The 20,943-nt window shown below is 44.7% G+C and overlaps 1 protein-coding gene across 1 annotated transcript in view; it reads left to right on the forward strand.

Moving 5' to 3' along the window:
- LOC147730418 (aldehyde oxidase 1-like) overlaps positions 1–20,943 on the forward strand; it is a gene marked incomplete at its 5' end in the record, with an annotated part of 524,934 nt that overhangs the window by 95,445 nt on the left and 408,546 nt on the right. Inside the window, 2 exons of the mRNA XM_086954065.1 lie at positions 11,609–11,717; positions 13,568–13,694. Of these exons, the coding sequence (XP_086810191.1) occupies positions 11,609–11,717; positions 13,568–13,694 (236 nt within the window). The remainder of the gene's footprint in view (positions 1–11,608; positions 11,718–13,567; positions 13,695–20,943) is intronic.

The raw sequence follows: 20,943 nt of genomic DNA on the forward strand, positions 1-20,943 counted from the left end.
AGGGGTGTCCTCAGAGGCGCACTGTGTGCCACCACTATATTGTGCAAAACAGTGTGCATGCCAGAAGCTCCTTTGCCTCTGCGTCCAATACAGCAGGGGTGACACAGCAAAGAGTTCCCATATTTCCATGTGGCCAGGTACCCACACAAATGAGGGAACACCCTTTTGTGGCTGGGCAAATTTTGCACTGCCGAGATCAATGTGTTTGAGGGTGCCACACAAGCCGCAGGCACCTTCTATAATACCAAATTGGCCCTGGAGTGGAAGAATGCGGCACAAACTGAAGTTGTGACCCTGGGGAACTTTCTATAATACCGGCCCTCTACACACTGTATAGTGTCCACTCCAGACACGTTAATGCGCTGCGCTGTTGATGCATCCAGCTGTGTCTCGTGTATGATGATGACCCGTTAGTCTCCTTGGAGATCCCGGCCGTGTGATGTCATAGAGACCTGGCGTTGCCAAAGTTCGCTTGTGTCCGCTGAGAGAGGAAGACCGAAGAGGTTGAGTTGGATGGAGCCCGTTCACTGCGGTGACATCACCCTGGCATTGGAAGTGCTCGTCCTGTGAACTCTGAGGAGCGTGTGAAACAGAGGGACAATGGAACGAACCACTGAAACCCGGTGCAAAGCACGGTGCGGCCACTGGAGGGCAGGGGCGCTTTTTTGTGGGTCCTGCGTGGTCTCGAACTGCGGATCAGTTCGTGCAAGGCGGTACTGAACGGCGGTGTTACACCTGCAAAAATGAACATCGAGGTCGAGGTATTCTCTGTTATGTTGTTCAACAAACAGCGGGGGTTCGGTAGCGCTTTCCAGGCTCCGGTGATTTTGAATAGGGTCGGTGTGCAATCAAATAGTGTATTTTTGTGGTTTTGAGGTGCTGAGTACAAGCACCAACAGTCGTATTATTATAGTACTGTTGATTTGTAGTCAGTCTGGAAATAGAAGAAAATACCCCTCGAACCTACACATTAGGGTATGGAGTCGGCACCGAAACAGGATGGAGTTGTGAGGGTGAGCTGTTCAGTGACAGCCTGCGTGGGAATCTCTAACGCAAAACAAATGGGCAAAGTGGGAAAAGATCGATAGTTCCGCTATTCTGTTTTATATTTTGGACACAAATAAGGGCATATGTACAAGCCCCCATCGCCACCACAACGTCACTTTTTATGACGTTGTGGTGGCGATCAGGTGGGCCACTAGAGCCAAATTTCGTTGGGAGGCTGAAAAATATTTCGTGGGGGGCTAATTCTTCCAACCATAGACAGAGTGACTGAAAGAAGGGGTGAAAACACAACAAACGCCTAATTTACAAGTAAATGGTCTTTTAGAGACCTGTTAAATACTCGGGTTCGGCTGCAATTAGATGGACGCCAGCCCGCAAAGCTGTGTCAGCCCGGGCTGACACACACGACGGGGGGAGGGCTGAAGCCCCGTGAGCCCAATGGGTGTTGCACGCCTGGTGGCGATAGGGGCTTTGCCTTATTTACAAGGCAGAGTTAAGCCACTTTTCGTGGCCTAACGCTACCTTGTAAATTAGGCCTCCTTTCACGCTATGCTAAGCGTGAAAGGGGTGGGCAGTGGGTGTTGTGGTGGGCGTTCCACTGCAGCACCCATTGATTTTGATGCTGTCCCCTATTTACAAGGGCAGCGCAAATAGGACGCAGCACCAAAGTTAAGACCAGGTACAACCGGGTCTTACGTTGGCGAAACGTGGAGCAATGCATTATTTCTTTTCGTTTTTTCTTTTTGCATGGAAAAAGCTAAATGCCTTGAATTGTTTATGTACTGGTAGGTAGCCCTTCCTGTACATAAACAACCTTTTTAAAAAAATTCATTTTGTGACATCCATGTGTGCAGCACACATAGAAGTGACAAAATAGCATTTAAAGATTGTTTATGTACAGGAAGGAGGACATTCCTGTACATAAACAATCTTTTCCCTGCACATAGAGACCCTTGCACTACAGAGCAAGGGTACCTGCATTGGCTCTCCACTACTAAGTGTAGCGCCAGCGCAGGGGGAAACGCAAAGCTGCACCTTATCCTTATAAATATGGTGCAGCCTTGCATTTCTGAAGTGGCGGAGTGAGGCGTTAAGCTATGATGGCTAATGCCTCACTCCGGCACCTCCTCGTACATATGCCCCATAGGCTGCACTTAAAGAAAGCTGAGGGTCAGGGCCGGACTGGCCATAGCGGGCACCAGGCAATCCCCTGGTGCGCCGCACTGGTGGGGGCCGGTTTTGGGCCCCTGGGGGCCGATTTTATTACAGCGCCTCTTTTGCTGCATAGCTGCAAAATCAATCCTGTAACAAAATCGCCTGAAAACCGGCCCGACAAAGAGCTCGGCGGCACCCCTGACCCCCGGTGGGGGCGGCAGAGCACTTTGCCAGGGTCGGTTTTGGTTCCCAGTCCGGCCCTGCTGAGGGGTTAAAGCACCTGCAACAGAGATCTATGTTGCAGGGTATTTAATACTGGTAATTTAATTCAGTGTTTGACATGCTTGTTTGAGAGATTCATGTGTAATCTCTGGCCAATGGTTTGAATGATTAAAATGTTCAGAGTGTTGAGGTAACGTGTAATGCTTGGATTACTTACTGGTAATCTTTTTTTACCGGTAAGTAATCTGAGCATTACCTCCTCCTCTTCTACCTTGTCCCTTTACTTACTTCATGTGGAGTGCCCAAGCAAACATTCCTTCATCAGAGCAAGACACATGATAGAGGGGACAAAACACTTTGGCGGGATTTACTAAGATTTTGTGCCATGTTTGCGGCAAAAAAGTGATGCAAAACGGTGCATAGTTTTTTTCCTAATTTACTTTCTAGTTCTAAACTTGTTTAGCACTAGTAAGACCGTAAAAGTAAAGTGAAACAGCGCATAGCACTGCTTTGCACTACTTTGCGCCATGGGGCCGTACCAAGGGTGGTGCATGGGCGTTTCCATGCCACCACCCAAGGTTTCTCACACTAAACAGAATCTACTAAATACAGTACATTGGGTTTAGAATGAGAAAACTGCACCCTTTTAAACTACGCAACAAACTAGGCACAAGGAAGGAGAAATGCTTTCATTTCTTCTTCCTTTTCTGACTTGTCATGGGTCAATTGAAATATTTTATTAGTGAGGTGCTGCCCACTCACAGGGCCTCCCATTTCCACCCTCCACTAAACCCCCTAAAAAGTCTCGAAACTAAGGGTTCTTCAAATGAGAAGTCTTCCCAAGGGGATTTGAATGCTCTCATAGCAGGCCACTGTAAGAGTAACACGAACAGCGCTAAACCCTTCTCAGAACCCTCTTGCAAAAAGTCAAGAATCTTGGAGGGTGGGAGTATTAACTGGAGAGAAACCCGTGTCCCTAAAGCAGGGATCAAAGGAAGCCCAATGAAGGGAGTAGGCTCAGTTTAGTAGAAGTTCTCCTAGAAGCTTGCACAGAAGAAGAATCAGAGCTAAAAAAGACCCTTCTCAAGAACTCCTCCCTCTCAGCCTCCAAACCGAAAGTCTTAACCGGGCTAGACTGTCTGGAGGGAGAGGGGGAAAGGACGGAGGAGATAGGGACCAGGAAAGGATCCACTCTGGTTCTGTTTGAAGAAGCCTCAGAAATTGAAACCATTGTTTCCTTGTCCAAAATGGAACCGCTACGACCATCTCCATAATTTACTGCCAAACTATGGCTAGAAGCTTCAATATTAAAAGACATGGAGAAAAGTCATACAGGAATCCCCCTGGCCATGGGCTGGATAATGCGTCTATGCTCACCGGTCTGTGATCCCGAAACCTGGATAGGAAAAAGGAGAGAGTTGCAAAAAGGTCCGCTAGGGCTATCCCCCACCTCACCTCTTGTATTTCCCCTGAAAAATCTCAGGACTCAGATCAGAATCCTAACTCCTGAGAGCAAGGACAAATCCTGCTGAGGGAGACCACCTGAGTATCCAATGTGCTTCGATGTAAATGGCATTGATAGCTAGATGGTCTGTTTCCACCCACCTGAAAATCTTCTGAACTAGAAGATTGAGGGAATGAGAAACCTGTGCTGAACTGATGGTTCAGAAGGAGAGGAGATAACATTGTGAGGTAGTTAGACATGTTTCATTCAAGGGCAGGTGCTTTTTATCACACTTCTTCAAAGGGTCATTTGAACAATATTAAAGGGGAGATTGCGGGGGGTATTAGCTGTAGTGCTCATTGTTCCAGTCTGGGACAGTGTGCCCTATTATGGGGAATGGTAATTAAACAAGAAGAATCCTACTCAGAGTGCACACCCCAGGGATGGGGGACACTCAGTGTTGTGAAAAATACCCCTCACACACCAACAGGCCCCTTGGTGTCATGCTTCATCATTGGGGTCTTCGCATCCCGCTAGGGGGATGCGGCGTGCTACGACCAGCGACTACGCGGGAGCACTGTAGAGGTTGACTATGTGTGGTGTGTGTTAGGTGCAAGTGTTGGGGTATTGGAGAATGTGAGTGAACGGTGTGGTGAGGATTAAAAAGTACCTGGCTAGTGGGTTCTGTGAAAAAACTTTATTCGAGACCCCTAGCTGGTGCTATTAAAAAGAAGTGCAAAGTGAGGTCAGTTGTCTTTATTATGGACACTACCTCTGGTGTGCGTCGACATGTTTCGGAACTCGGTGTTCCTTCTTCAGAACGGGGGCACAACTTCCCAACCCTACTCACGTGTTTTTAAGAAAAAATGTATTTCTCTTAAATTAGAAAAAAGTGAATTTATTTACAGTGAAAAAAGGGCTACTATGTGCCTACCGCGGTTTTTTGGGATCATGCAGTTGCATGTCCAAAAAAGAAAAAGAAAAGACAAGTCAGTTTGGTTTCCACAAGGGATTGGCTCAGACAGGTGCAGTCACCTGGAGCCCCAAACGGTTAAATAAACCTGTAAAAAGAAAAGACACACATAACACATAACATATATGACACACTGCTAGTTTGTAATAGTTCCGAAAATCATACTTATAGGGACTGTTGTGTCCTGCCTCATGAGTATATCCAGAACGCCAGGGTAGGTAGGTGGATTCTTAATCTGTGTGGGTAAAGAGTTGGTTTCAGTATTTTTACTCACTGTCTGGGTTCGTGCCAGGTAGGTCTCTAAAGGATTGTCTGTTAAATACTCACAAAATCCGCCTGAGTCGGCCTCCTTCTCCCACCCTACGCTGCTCCGCTGGTAATGCTTAGCGTTCAGGGCTTTGGTATATAAGGACCTCGAGGTACTCATTGATTCGTTGATTGACTGATGTGGTGTACAGACCAAATAAGGAACATCCGCCTCAGTGCCTATCATAATCATGGGCCTGTTTACAGAGTACCATGTGTCGTTCTGAGCATGTTAAATCCGGTAGTGACTGTTGAGCCAAAGAGGCGCATGCGTGTCTATCATAGACACTGACGTCAGTCGCTACTTCTGGGCGCATGGGTAGATGGTGTAGTCTATGAGATGTGCGCTTTGTTTTGTGACACTACTCCCATACTAAGTGCTAAAGGTATATTACTGTGATGCGGCACTTGGGACAGCGTATGGGATGGAACAGTGAGTATTTGAACATAGGTTTGTTAAAAAAAGGGAGAGATTCCACAGGCACAACCCTTACGGTTACAGATCGATAAGAACCCTTGTTTATCTAAATACAGTCACAGCCATAAGTTGCAGATCCTTCTAGATTTTAGGATTCACCCGGACAAATGGCCCCATGGGATATCATCTTTTAGGCCTTCAATGTGGGTGCCCAAACGAAAAACCCATCGTTGTTCTTTTTGAAAGAGGCCAGTTTCTGATTGCATACGTTCGATTACGGTCCAATGCAGATCATTGACACAATGTTGTTGTTCTAAGAAGTGAGAAGCCATCTTTGTGGTTGTTTTTTTGCAGCGTATGTTGCTTTTATGTTCTCCTATTCTCACTTGTGCAGGTCGGGAGGTCATGCCTATGTACTCTAGGCCACCTGGGCATGTTATCATGTAGACAAAATTTTTTGTGTTACAGTTAGAAAATTGTCGTTGTTCCCATGATGTACCATTCTGGAAATTTATGACCTTGCTTTTATGAGTCAGGTGGCAACTACTGCAGTCTCCACAGGGGAAATGTCCTTGGACTCCAATGGTGGTCTGTCTGCCAGTTAGATTTTGACGAGGTCTTGTATGTACCAGTATGTCCTTGATGTTTCTGCCCCTGCGGTGTGCATACATTGGTTTTTCGAAATCCAATTGGCCACAGTTCAGTATCCTCCAGTGTTTATTGATCACTTTTGATACTTGACGTTGGACATGGTTGTGTCTATACTCTACCTCCCCCATTGTTATCTTCTATTATGGGGAATGCCATATGCATCGGTTTCCGTTTCAGTATGAGATGCTTCAGTTTTAATGTGTTTCTTGCAGAGATCCTTAATTAACCAGCAGGTCAAAAGTTTCTATCTGTAAACTAGCCCAGTTAGGTATTCACCACTGCGAAATCTGCAGTAAGCTGCAAAGCGTGGCTTAGAATCCTCTCAAGGTTTACCGCAATCTTTCCTTTCTGAAGGCTGGTAGAGTGCCTTTGGGGCCGTGTCACAAAGAGCTGCATTGGCTTGCCACAGAATTGAGCGACTATTTTTTGGATGTACAGTATCTTACGTTTCTACATATACCTGGCAATTTTCCAATTTAATGCATGAACTTTAGACAACCTAAGTCATAAGTAAAGAGACCATCTCTGCTGGTTGTTTCCGACTTGGGCTGCCTGCATTCCATCCATTATTTCTGCGAGTTATATGTATACATTTTAGACGCATAAGTGTCGAAAGCATTTGTTTTGTAGTGTATGCAAAATGTATGGGTATTACTGTATTGGACAAACAGACAAACCTGACATTCGAAGAGAAAGCACTACATATACTTTATACATATACATATATTCAGAGCTTGAATCGCAATGCATGTTAAATCTCAGTTTAGTTCTGGGAAGTGATGCCTGGAAGTACCTTCGTTTTTTGTTGAATATGACTCAAGAATGATTCTAGCTGTGTTATTCAATTTGACCATCAGCCGCTCGTAGTAGGGCACATAACGTGTACAGAGGAAGTAGTTAGTGTTCGTAAGTGAGCCATTTACTGCTATGCTGTGCTGGAAGTAAAGCAAGACCACTTGCCGCCCTTCAGCCTGCAACTCCGCATGGTGGAGTGAATCGAAAGTAGGGCAATATCTTCGTAAACTTTATTTAGGACATGATATTTCAGTCAGTTCACATTTTTGCTAATGATTCTGACACAAACCAAAGATGCCCACTGCCCACAAGCAGGTGTAGGGTAGTCAGCCCTAAGCCATGATAGTTGTGCTGCTCCTGCTGATATGTAAACTTGTAGGGCGGTTGCCGCATACATATACCCTAAGGCTTTACTGATTGTTGCGGTGCGTCAGCAGGTAGGCGTACTCAATGAGTGGCCTCAGAGTAAACATACCCTAAGAAATTACAGATTATAGTACTGTGGCTGGAGACAGACATGTAGGTCGACTGCAGAGCAGCTAGATCCTGAGCCCTTACATACAGGTGTGATGTGGCTACAGCTGGGTAGACTGTGAGACTTTAAAGATTGTTGGAGTGTAATTGTGAATAGATAGGTTAGTGGATCTGCTGTGAAGGAGGAACCACAAATAGACTGCAAGATTGTTAGGTCCTGAGCATCTGGTTACTTTTGTGGTGCTGCTGCAGGTAGGAAAGATCTGTAGAATGGCTGCAGGGGAGAGTGGCCATTGCACTGAGCTCTAGATATCTGCTTTGTGCGTGAAAGAGTTACAGAGACGAAGAGAGGGAAAGAGAATGTAGGCGTCTTATTGTGCTGGGTGTTTGTATTTTGGCTTTCGTGTACTAGTTGTTCTGTGTGGGAATTTGTTATGTTGAAACTGCACATAGTCTGTTCCCAGGCCAATTTCAGGGTATTTAGACTACATAACAATTTTTTCCATAGGTGGGATTTGCTGTAATTTCGCCGTGGCATGCATGACTATTGTGTGATTACCTTTAGTTGCTTACATATGCAAGTCTTGTGTGTTTTGCTTGGTAGTGCTTGTGTCTGTTCTGTAGGTATTAGAGGTATTTAGTGTTATCTTGGTTGCTGGCTTTCTTTTGTGATTATCACTGATTTGCATTGTTTTAATGTCTTGTGTTCTACTGTAGGAAGGCAGTAGAACTACATTTTGCTTTAAGTCATGTTTGATTTTATGTGTTTCTGATTTGCCGTCTTTTCCTAAGAATTTAGATTTTAAAATTGGAAACCCAACAGCTTTACCTTTACCTTTACCTTTAGTTGCCGCATACTTGACAAAGAAGAGCCACGCCCCAGTGTGAACAAACATGGGCTTATGTACAGTTACAGGAATCACAACACACGCATGTGATTTAGGCCCCACCAGGAGCTTTGATGCCAGCCCCTTAGCCCATGGTCTCTGTGTCATCCACCTATTGTGGAAGCGAGGCTGGTCCTGCACTCTATGGCATCACAGTCAGGAATACCCCGGAAAACGGTCATGCCATAGGATTGAGAGACTTTCAAGGGACACGGCCGGATGCAGCACTTCTGCCTCCCTGCAAAGCAAAACAAGCATTTGCAATGCAAAAGGTCTCGCATTAGGAAAGTTTGAGCTATTTTACTGTAAATGATAATTTTTTTATTTATGTGTTGGTTTTGAAAATAGCGACGTTATTAGCTTTTTCATTTAGAATGCCAATAGTTTTAACTTTCGCAAATGTGACACCTTTAGCATTTGTAATGCAATATGTGCTGTATTTACGTGACTTAGATGTATTCATATTACAAAAAAAATTGCTTTTAATTTTTTTAATAATTAATACTTAAATAAAAGTTATTGTAATTTATAATGGAAATAGCTTTTGTAAATAACTTTTGTGAAGATTATGTTCATTGTATTTTATTGTGACGAAAATCCAAGAACAGAAGTGAAATATTAACATCTTTTTGTGACATTTGTAATAAAGCTTGAAACATTGAGAGAACATATTTTAACCAGTTGTTGTTGAATGGTTGCACAGATTGATGTTGTGTTGGTGCTGAGTGATGTTGTAGTGGCGACGAGTGATGCGGTGGCGTTCAGTGATGCTGTGGTAGCGCATAGTGATGTTGTGGTGCCCCTGAGTGATGCTGTGGTGGTGCTGAGTGATGCTGTTGTGATGCTATAGATAGATAGAGTGAGTGCGATAGATAGAGTGAGGGCGATAGAGGGAGGGCGATAGATAGAGTGAGGGCGATAGATAGAGTGAGGGCGATAGATAGACAGATAGAGTGAGGGCGATCGATAGATAGAGTGATGGCGATAGATCGAGGGAGTGTGATAGATAGACAGATAGAGTGAGGGCGATAGATAGATAGATAGATAGATAGATAGATAGATAGATAGATAGATAGATAGATAGATAGATAGATAGATAGATAGATAGGCAGATAGATAAAGTGTATTTATGTTGCATTGAGTAGAGTGTAAGTATGACATGTGTAATTATATGGCACTGAGTGGTATTATGTGGAGTGTATTTACGTTGCATTGAGAAGAGTGTAATTATGTGGCATGTAATTATGTGGCACTGAGTTGTAATATGGAGTGTATGTTGTATTCAGTAGAGTGTAATTTTGTGGCGTGTAATTATGGGGCACTGAGTTGTATTTGGAGTGTATGTTGCATTGAGTGCAGTGTAATTATGTAGCATATAATTATATGGAACTGAGTGGTATTGTTTGGAGTGTATATTGCATTGAGTGCATTGTAATTATGTAGCATATAATTATGTGGCACTGAGTGGTATTGTGTGGAGTGTGTTGTATTCAGTATAGTGTAATTATGTGGTGTGTAATTATCTGGCACTGAGTGGTATTTGGAGTGTATGTTGCATTGAGTGCAGTGTAATTATGTTGCATTTAATTTTGTGTCACTGAGTGGTATTATGCAGAGGTTATGTTGTATATGTTGCATTGAGTGCAGTGTAATTATGTAGCATATAATTATGTGGCACTGTGTGGTATTATGTGGAGTGTATTTATGTTGCATTGAGTAGAGTGTAATTATGTTGCATGTAATTATGTGGCACTGAGTGGTATTATGGGGAGTGTATGTTGTATTCAGTAGAGTGTAATTGTGTGGCGTGTAATTATGTGGCACTTAGTGGTATTATTTGGAGTGTATGTTGTATTGAGTGCAGTGTAATTATGTGGCGTGTAATTATGTGGCACTGAGTGGTATTTTGAGTGTATGTTGCATTGAGTGCAGTGTAATTATGCCGCGTGTAATTATGTGACACTCAGTGGTATTATGAGGAGTGTATGTTGTATTCAGTAGAGTGTAATTGTGTGGCGTGTAATTATGTGGCACAGAGTGGTATTGTTTGGAGTGTATGTTGCATTGAGTGCAATGTAATTATGTGGTGTGTAATTATGTGGCACTGAGTGGTATTTGGAGTGTATATTGCATTGAGTGCAGTGTAATTATGTGGCGTGTAAATATGTGGCAATGAGTGGTATTTGGAGTGTTTGTTGCATTGAGTGCAGTGTAATTATGTGGAGTGTAATTATGTGGCTCTGAGTGGTATTTGGAGTGTACGTTGCATTGAGTGCAGTGTAATTATGTGGCGTTTAATTATGTGGCACTGAGTGGGCTTTGGTGTGTATGTTGAATTGAGTGATGCGTAATTATGTGGCTCTGAGTGGTATTTGGAGTGTATGTTGCATTGAGTGCAGTGTAATTATGTTGCATATAACTATGTGGCACTGAGTGGTATTTGGAGTGTTTGTTGCATTGAGTGCTGTGTAATTATGCGGCGTGTAATTATGTGGCACTGAGTGGGATTGTATGTAAGGTCCCTGTGCTTGAATAAAGATAAATTAATGTTACGATGGTCTCATATAGCGCGAATGTGAGCGCTTTACAACACTGCAACAAGCATTGGCCGTGCGCCTTGCTTAAAGTGAAAAAACAAGCGAGGAGCTGGGCAGTATGCAGTTTTCGATACCCCGCACAAATCACGGATTTTCATGGTAGAAATTGAAGACCTATCTGTTTCCGGAAGATTAGTATTAATTTCCGGGTTCCTCCGCCTCTTTCCTTGCTCCTTCTCATGGTTTGATCTTTGTGTGGTGTCGTGTGGGAATGCATCTTAGCGCGGAGACGCACTGTCCTTAGTGTATTCAGGCGCTTAATAAATGTTTTTATTATTATTATTAGCATTGATGTGAGAGGGGGAGCAGGAGGTGTGGTGCATGACAACCAAATGGTGCGCGCGCAGGAGGAAGTGGGAGGGACAGGGGAGTGATAGCCATGAAAGCGCTTTGCTGTTCTCAGTGTGGTCGAAGGCTGCCAAATGGTGAGCGCGCGCCTGGCACACATTCACTTGCTATGATCCGCATTCCAAAGCCTTCTGGGAGCATTTTTTGGAGCCCCTTCATAAGTCTCGCCAGAGCAATGCGCAAGCACATTGGCTCAGGCGAGACCTAAAAAGTGCAGCAACGCAGGAAAGCAACGCTTGATATGACACACAGCGCAGGATGCAACCCTTGTCTGGCTGGCAAACTCTTGCATGTTGCCGAATCTCCTTTTGAATTCTCTTTCTCCTTTCAAAGGCACTATTCTGCTGTGGCTTGCCTGATCCCGATATGTTCCCTCGATGGCATGGCCATTACCACAGTGGAAGGGATTGGAAGTACCAAGACAAGACTCCATCCAGTTCAGGTAAGAGCAGAAAGCACTATCCGTAGCACTCAGAGCTTCCATTGGGCAGTAAATACCCCTGGTCAGCGCTCAGGAGGGACCGGGACAGAGGGGACAAGAGTAACTGGGGGCTTTAGCGCATCACCATCCTCACAATACATGAAGCTGTTGAATGCTGGCCTGCTTTCTACACTTCGGACTTGTGTTTTTCCTAATATTACATCTAGACAATAAAAAAACACGAACATTATTTATAGCTTCGATAAGAAAAAGGTTCTTGATCCAGGATTTGAGACATCACTAAAATAGTGGAACACCTCCTCTTTGCTAGGTTTGCAGAACTGAAACGAATTCATTTAAAAAATAAACATAAAAACATTCTTCTGTAACTATACACCCCTTTACAATTTTTAAGGTCTTTGAACTTCAGCATTTAAAATGGAACCTTGATAAAGGCGTGGCAATGGAGAAATGCTTAAGAAATTAGGGAGAAATGGTTCATGCTATTACAAACTTATATAAACCATGCTGAGGTCCCACAAAGAGAACAAAGCCACCTACCAGATAGTCTGGGAATGGGAAATAGGCGTCGAACCAGATGAGGACCCAGGAGGAGACATTTGCATCAGAAATATTAACCGTGCCAGACGTGCAAAGGAGATAGAAGCCTTATATAAAATCCTAGATCGGTGGCACCGAACACCTGCAACACTACACTTCATAGACCCAGCCAGACCGCATAAATGCTGGAGAGGATGTAACGACGTCCATTTCGTACATATTCAGACCATGTCCCAAAGTAGATGATTTCTATAGGAATATTTTAGGTGCAACTAAAGAGGTCACAGGGAGTCAGATTGAGCGATGCCTCGAGATAATTCTAGTAGGCAGGCCTTCAGAAGGGACCTAACCACTATACTCTTTCTATATACTATACATTTATATTTGGACTATCGGGAAAAGTCAGCAGTCCCAACCCTGGAACCCTTGTTTGTGAGGATACACTCTCTATTAGGCAATGAAAAATGAGTGCATGAAACAGAAAAGAAAGAAAACGTAGGAAAATCAGAGGTTCCCTAGTGACGGGATGTATTCCGCTGCCCTGACGCAGTAAAGCCTGCCATATTTCGAGATTTTGCCAACATTTATGGATGAAACACAAACTTATAATTTTGACGTAAAACCATGATTTCAGTATCTCCAGTGTAAAAAACACAAACATCATGTTTCTGCACACATTGAGGGGGACAACAAATGAGGTAGATTCCATAAACCCAGACTACATTTAATGGGTACCTAATCAAGAACATCCAAAGCTCGAATTTGCCACTGGCTTGCCACTCTCATGTCCCAGGTACTTCCCACGGCAGCCTCCTGAAAGGGCAAAGATGAGCAAGCAAGCACTGAATTTAACAGCGGTTATTACTGCCCTTGAAATGTGGCATGTTGATGTCAGCTTACCTCTTTGCCACAGTGCTTTTCAAAAGCACTCTCTTGACTAGAAACTGTCTGATTTGCAAAAAGACTATTCTGCCTCTGTCCTATATTTTCCTATCTCCAATAACCCATGTTCAGCCATGTGCTAAGGACTGGCTAAAGGGCAACATCTAGGTTATCTCCAGGGTTAATTGTATCTAGACAGGAAGGAGGACGTAGAATCAATGGCTTTCTTGTAATGCAAGTTCTGATCTCACTCACACTACAGTACAGTGTCAAGCATGTCCGACTCATGGCATTCCACAAAGCACCTCCTTACTTCCATCCCACCCAGGCATCCTACAAAGCCATCTAAATTGCAGTGGAGGAATTGTTTTTGACACATTGCTCAAGCTGTGTCTTTGCTGAAATGGCTTATTGTTTGTGTTCTACAGGAAAGGATTGCAAAATCCCACGGATCCCAGTGTGGCTTCTGCACCCCCGGCATGGTGATGTCCATGTACACCTTGCTGCGAAATCATCCGGATCCAACTATGGAGCAGATCTTGGAAGCCCTGGGAGGTATGTGATCATTACTTTGGCTCCAGTCGGCCAGTCATGGAGTGCACAAATGTTATACCTAAACATTAATTGCAGGAGAGGGGTGGATTAATGAGAGGGCAGGCTACAGCTAAAGGTATCCTGTGAAATATTTGATTAGAAAATGTCTCTAACCAATCACAGTCTTCCTCAACAAGTGAGTGCCCAAATGTGTTTATTAGGCACAATTCTAAAATTAATCTCCTCTAGGCCCCCCATGTTCCTCAGGCATGGCTAAAGTTCTGGTCAGCAGCAAAACCCCAGTATCCATAGGTAAGCAGGAATTAAACAAAAATATCCATATGTGGACCAGGACAAGTTTGTAATAAACTTTCCTAGGCAGGCCAAAAGCTCTAGAAGATATAATGATCATTTATAGCCAGGGGCGTAACTTCAGGAGGGTATTTGGGGTGTTACACCCCCCTAAGAAATGCATTATTTAAGAGATAGTTGGGTACTGGAGCTTTCAGTCGGGCATCCTAAGGCCCTGTTGGCCTTATCGTATTTGTTATTATTGGTTTACCCTTCCCTTTCCCCTCATTTTTGTCCCTGGGGCCCCTCGGGGTAGTGGTCACTGTAACTCTTCCTTGCTACTCTACCTGGCCTTGTGGGCCATGTTACACTGCATATTGCTGGGCACATGGGGCCGAACACATTGCAGCCTTTCTCCTATTTTTAGATCCACGTGCAGTAGGGCACCCTTTGACATGTGCACCCTACTATTAGTTGTCAGACAAGGGTTGGCGTACTGCCCTTCGTTGCGCCCCATATGAATAAACATGACGCACATTAGATTCCTCTCACTCAGTGTGAAAGGCCTCCATGCCCCTAACAAGCAATGACATCTCCTGCTACAAGACCCGGATATTATCCTCCTGCAAGAAATGCACCTCTTATGCTCAGCCATGCATCGCATGACAAATCCCAAAAACCAAACCCAATACTGGGCATCCTCTTTAACTAAGACGGAAGGGGTCGCCATTCTCCTCAAGGCGGGTCTTAGTCTGCAGGGCGCTCAAGTGATGCGAGACAGGGAGAGACGCTACCTCAAAATAAAATCCCAAATTAACGCCAGATCCCTCATCTTGATTAATGTCTAAGCCCCAACCAGTCCCAGGACATGTACCTTAGAAACCTCCTCAAGGACCTAGTTTTACAAGAGGATGGACAGCTGCTCATTGGTGGGAACTTCAATCTGGTGTGGGACCCTGAGCTGGATCGCAGTCCGACTACCTTTCAAGGGGCGGGGACGATGTCGATGGCACTGAAAAGAGATAGTTTTAACACATCAACTATTTCATTTTATCACATTCATTTATCCGAACCCTTGATTCGGCGAGCATTTCTGATATATCTATTTGTACCATGCACACCTTGAGATGACCCTTTAGCGTGTCGGTTCGGCATCCCGCCCTCCATAACGCTGGTGGCTCCCACCTCACATTTTATGCGACCCGGTCATTGTTGCAGAAATCCGGCGAGAGAACCAAGTCTCTTTTTAGGTGAATGCCTCACCTGATACTGATGGGCATACCTTGTGGGATGCCTTCAAGGCGACCATCTGTGGCTCCATTACCTCAATCGTACCCGGGAAGCTTGGCTGGTGGAAAATGGGCTGCCAGGGACATCAAGGCCTTGGAATGCCTGGATCATGCTGCGCCCTCGTGATGGCATTAGAAGGAGCTAGCCTTTGTGGCCAACTGTGGGCAATGCAGGTGAACAAAGCGGAACGCTCACGTCTCACTCCGAAACAAAGATATTATGAAGGAGGGAACAAGGTCGGCTCCCTTCTGGCCTGTCAAATCCGCATCCGAATCTACCGGACTCATATCTCCAAGGTTAAAAACAAAGAGGGCATGTGGGCTACCTCCGAAATTAACAAACAGCAGGCATTTCATAAATTCTGTTCCACCCTATATAGCCAAGGCAATACGTCCCAAGGAGAGTCAGGTCCCTTCCTCGCTTCATGCCCGTGGTCGCTTCTCGATCCTACTCATACACAAAGTCCGGAGTCCCCAGCCACACTGGCTGAGGTGCATTGGGAATTTAAAGACCTACCAGTGGGTAAGTCCCTGGGCACTGACGGGCTTACGGTCTCCTTCTATGACTTGTTTTTACCCCAAATATAGGACCATCTCCTTAACCTTTTCAATTTTTTCTCTGACAAAACCAGCTTGACAGCCACGATGACCATGGCTGAGATAGTTCTTATACCTAAGCCATGGAAGGTCCCATCGCTCTGTGCATCCTACCGTCCCAGCTACCTCCTCAATACTGATGCCAGAATCTATACAAAGCTCTTGGCAAACCAATTGGAGCCATACCTACCTGGCCTGATAGACCCAGACCAGGTCGGGTTTATTCGCCAGCACCAGGGGGCGACAACATCTATCGCTTGGCTCACTTGTTGGAAAAGGTTCAGGACAGGACATTCCAGCGTGTCTTCTCTCCCTAGACGCTGAGAAAGCTTTCAATAGGGTGGAATGGACCTTTCTCAGAGCGGTATTGCTGAGGATCGGGCTTGGACCAATCATGGTCTCCTGGATAATGGCATCTTGCATTGCCCCCACTGCTAAAATCTGGGTTAACGGGCTCCTTCCCCCCCCTAGTGCACATTCGCAAAGGTACCCGACAGGGCTGCCCACTCTCCCCCCTACTTTTTGCCCTAACAGTGGAACCCCTGGCGATAGTTATCCGTCTGTCCTCTAACGTCCTCTAACGTCAAGGGTATCCTCTTTGGCTGTGACAAACAAAAAGTCGTGCTATTTGCGTACAACCTTCTGCTTACTTTGACCAATCTCAGGGAATCTTTCCCTACACTGATCGCGCTCCTTCAAACGTTTGAACAAATTTCGGGCCTCAAGATTAACACAGCTAAATTGCAGGCGCTGAACCTAACACTTTCACCACAGAAAGTCCTTGAGCTGCGATCACTCACCCCTTTCCAATGGGCAACCCACTTGATCTGATACCTGGGTCTCAATATGACCCCTATACTAGCCTCATGGTCTCAAGGTAATTGGCCGGAATGCTGGCACTCAGTCCTGAAAGACCTTAGGCATTGGAAATCGCTCCCCATGTCGTGGCTTTGTCGACTCAATGCAGTGAAAATTTAAATATTGCCCAAAGTGTCTTATCGTTTCCAAACTCTCCCTACGCCCATTACCTAAATAGCTATTATAAGCCTCCAGAGGTATGTGAACTCCTTTATCTGAGGGAAAGGGTCGGCTGAAGTTTTCCAATAGGCTACTCATGCTGCCCAGGGATCGGGGGGGCTTGCCTGTCCCAACCTTCTTGTTTATTACTGTGGGGCGCACCTGCGCTACATCTCGGAGTGGGCGGTTCGCGAAAGCGAAAAACATTGGTTTCATGTGGACAGGGAGGTGGCATGAAGACCTCGTCGGGATTTGGCCTGGCTACCGAATCAATTAAGCCCACGCAGTGCTTACATTGCCACCCCAACAAGAACGGTCTTAGACTTATGGGACAAACTTGCTGTCACTAGGGGTCTCACCTCCTTCCCTTCTCCCAACACGCCATTGGCCCAGAACCCTAGCTTTCCTCCAGCCCTGCAACCCCACTCCTTCTTAGCCTGGGGGGAAGGGGAGTGTCACACGATCAGCGAACTTTTTGAGGGGGAAACGTTTAAGGCTTTCGACCAATACACACAAGATTTCCATCTCCCCACCACAACGCGACTGCAATATTATCAGCTCCCATTCTGGCTACTCACACCCACTAATACACAATTGGTCACGCGCCAGCTCACCTCCTTCGAGACACACATACAAGGTACTACAAAACTCCACCCCTATGCCCTATGCCCCTCCACCACTACTAAACACAGAGGCACTCAGACACCCCAGATGCTATTCCCTCGGATCAGTGGGAACAGTTTTGGCGCAACATCCCTAGGACTTATAGAAGCATCTCTCAGGGTGAAACTGGCCATATTGTTATGAGCCACTGGTATTACACACCAGTCCGGTTGCTGAGAATGTTCCTCACCTCCTCACCCTTGTGTCGGCGCTTTAATTCCGGCACAGGCTCTTTCATCCATATCTGGTGGTCTTGCCCACTTTTAACTCTCTTTTGGAGGGAGGTGCTGAGCTACATCAAAGACATGATGGGATTCCCCATACTGAACACGCCGCAGGTAACCATTCTAGAGATCCGACCCCAATCTTTCAAAGCTATGATGCACACTGACTGGCGCCTGATCCTGCACATGCTAGGGGCAGCTAAACAAGCCATCGCCTTGCAATGGAAAAAGCCATCGTCCTTGTCCAGCTCGCTATGGTTCACTCGCCTTTGGCACACTATGGCAACAGAGCTTTTAACTTGTCGTATTACACCCTCTGAAACCAAATTCACGCAAATTCAACCGTTGCTAGAGCATCTCTCCAAATTGGAACACTGTTGCTTCACCCATTCCTTTGCGCTCTACAGCTCTTTGAAGATACACTGCTACCATGTGGGGCTGAACTCGCACAGTGGAACAGCCCACAGCAGCATAGGCGAGTGACCCTCTATCCAATCCTGTCTCCCCCCTGTATCTCTGCCCCAACCCCTCCGGCTCCTCTCCATGCCACCCACGAACAGGGTCAGGCTTCAAGCTACGACTCCTATGGGCCCCACCTCTTTCACTCTTCCTCTCCTTGTTTTGATTAGTTACCCTGTTTTAATGGACACCAGCGGAATCCTGCCTCTAAGCAGTAACCCCCTTTCTTATCTAGGCTGTGCAACATCACTATATGTTCTATACCATGGAATGTTTTCATGTCTTACTGCATATATTCAGTAAAATAGACTCTCAATATAAATAATACCACAGGGGCAAGTATACTAAATACTTAATTACATTGTATACGATTCTGAAACAATATTATAAAGATCAAAGCGCTGCCTTAAGTAACCACATATCAAGTTTCTGCTATACTAGGCTGGTTCACAGCAAATGTTAGTTGGATCTGTATTCACAAATCCTTGAACCTTGGAACACTTGCCAGAGTCTAATGGGAACTACTGCATGCATACCAGCACTGCACTGTTATAAGGTCCCTCAGGATATTGTGGGGATCTATAAGCATATTGACAGATTATTAATATACTGTATAATTGTTAATAATGTTACATGTACCATAAATGTACTTACAGTTATTTGAAAACAATAAAGCAGATTTAAACAAAATAATAGCTGGTTGTGTGATATTATTGTCGTTATGACCTTACACCTCTTTTTTTCTTAGGCAGTTTTGTTGATCTAAGAAAAATGGTAAATGAATTGCACTTTCTTTTAACATATGAATTAGAATAAAATTATCATACTTCGATGATGTTGCTGCTAATTGTATTCGCTGACTAACCAAAGAGGCCTGATGATATGTTGGAAAATGTGGTAATGCTAGTGCCCCTTGCTCCGTGCCTAGCTCAAGGCTAGAGAGTTTTACCCAAGCTTGTTTTTTTGCCCATATAAACTCATACATAACTTTGTCTTATTCCCCAAAAGTATGAGTTCGGCACTCTCAAAGGGGAGGTTCAGAAACAAGCATACAAACAAGGGGAGTATTGACATTTTGACCAATAAAACTTGACCCACTAACGACAAGGGTAAACGTGTCCAGCTCTCTAATAGCCTTTTTACCTTTATAAGGGTATTCCCATAGTTTGAATGGAACAATTGAGAAAAATCACTTGTTACAAGTATCTTATAGGCTGTACTGGTAAAGTCTGTAGCCCTGCTGGCAACTGGGTATCCGTAGAGGTGAACAGAAGCAACTCTGTTTTGGACTGGTTGACTTTATAACCACCTATGCCTGGAAAGGTATGGATTTCCTCCAGCACTTCCTGTATGTTCCTGTATGTTCGTACTGTCGGCCTTAAGATATAGGATTATGTCATCTGCAAAAAGTTTAATTTTTGCCATCCTCGTTATGGGGGCTTGGATTGATGAATTAGAGCGGATTTTGACAGCGAGTGGCTCAATAAAGAGAGAGAACAGGAGTGTGGATAGTGGGCATTCCTGAAGGGTGCCACACCTAATCTCAACCTCCCCCACCTGTTCCGTATTAATAATTATCTTTGCTTTGGCCCCCTTGTAAACTTCCTTTAGCATCGCTATCAATTGGGATGGAAAGCCAAACTCCCCTAAAGTAAAAAACCGAGCCTGCCAGTCAACAAGGTCGAACTTTTTTTCTGCATCCATTATTAAAATTGCAGCCTTGTCCTTTACTGAAAAATAATCAATAGCCTAAGTCAAAAAGTAAGCATTGGCAGCCATAAATCTGCTCTAAAGCTTTAATATTGTCAGAAATTGACCATAATAATTCAAGAAAATAAGAAGGACCCCAACAGCATTAACCTCAATCCAGAACCATCTTGCTTCCTCATCCTGGATCACCTCTCTCACCTCCCAATCCAACATACTCAAAAACAGAATACCAACTATCCCGAACTGCCATATTGGCTACAGCAAAGAACGCTTGTGAATGTTTCTTTGGCAACAACAGTTTGAGAGTGTTAGACTTAAAATATGTTTCCTGTAGAAATAGTACCTCAGGAGAAAAAGATCCCAACCATTTCAACAATGCCCCACTTTTACGTGCATTTAAAAGGCCATTTACATTACAGGAGATTTTCTTTATCCTTTGTGACATTCCTTCAAATTATACATATCGCCACTGCTTTTGCAGTAAACAATTTACTTCCCCTTAGTGTAACCTTACTGCCCTTTGTTTCCTGGACTTGGTCAGTACCCCTGCTTTCCACAATTACCACAATTACCACCTCCCCCCTCTTTTCCTCATGCTCTCATACCTTGCCCATTCCCAACCTACTCTTGTCTTGCTGTTTTTTTAACTGCATACCCCTGCTTCCTATCCCTCCCCTTCCAACCCCCTACCCCTGCCCCATCCGAAGAGGGAAATGGCCCTTAACATCCTTTTTGAACCCATCCAACCTTTAGGCGTCTTGACCTGGCACCTACCTACACGTTTTTGCTTCTACCCCCTCCATAATGTTCAGATGTCTCTTCTCGACAACACAGAAGCAAAAATAAAGTGCTTGCATGTAGGAAGTGCTTGTGCGACAACGTGAATATACTTGACAAATTTGTACAACCTAGCCATATTGTTTACCCCTGCTGGCTGGATGAAACCCATCAGTGCAGTAACTTGTGCTCCAAAACATAGGCCTTTACTGTTTAGATAAATAATAACCTTATAACAGAGAA

The sequence above is a fragment of the Lissotriton vulgaris genome, chromosome 2_1, assembly GCF_964263255.1.
Source record: "Lissotriton vulgaris chromosome 2_1, aLisVul1.2, whole genome shotgun sequence".
NCBI lineage: Eukaryota > Metazoa > Chordata > Amphibia > Caudata > Salamandridae > Lissotriton > Lissotriton vulgaris.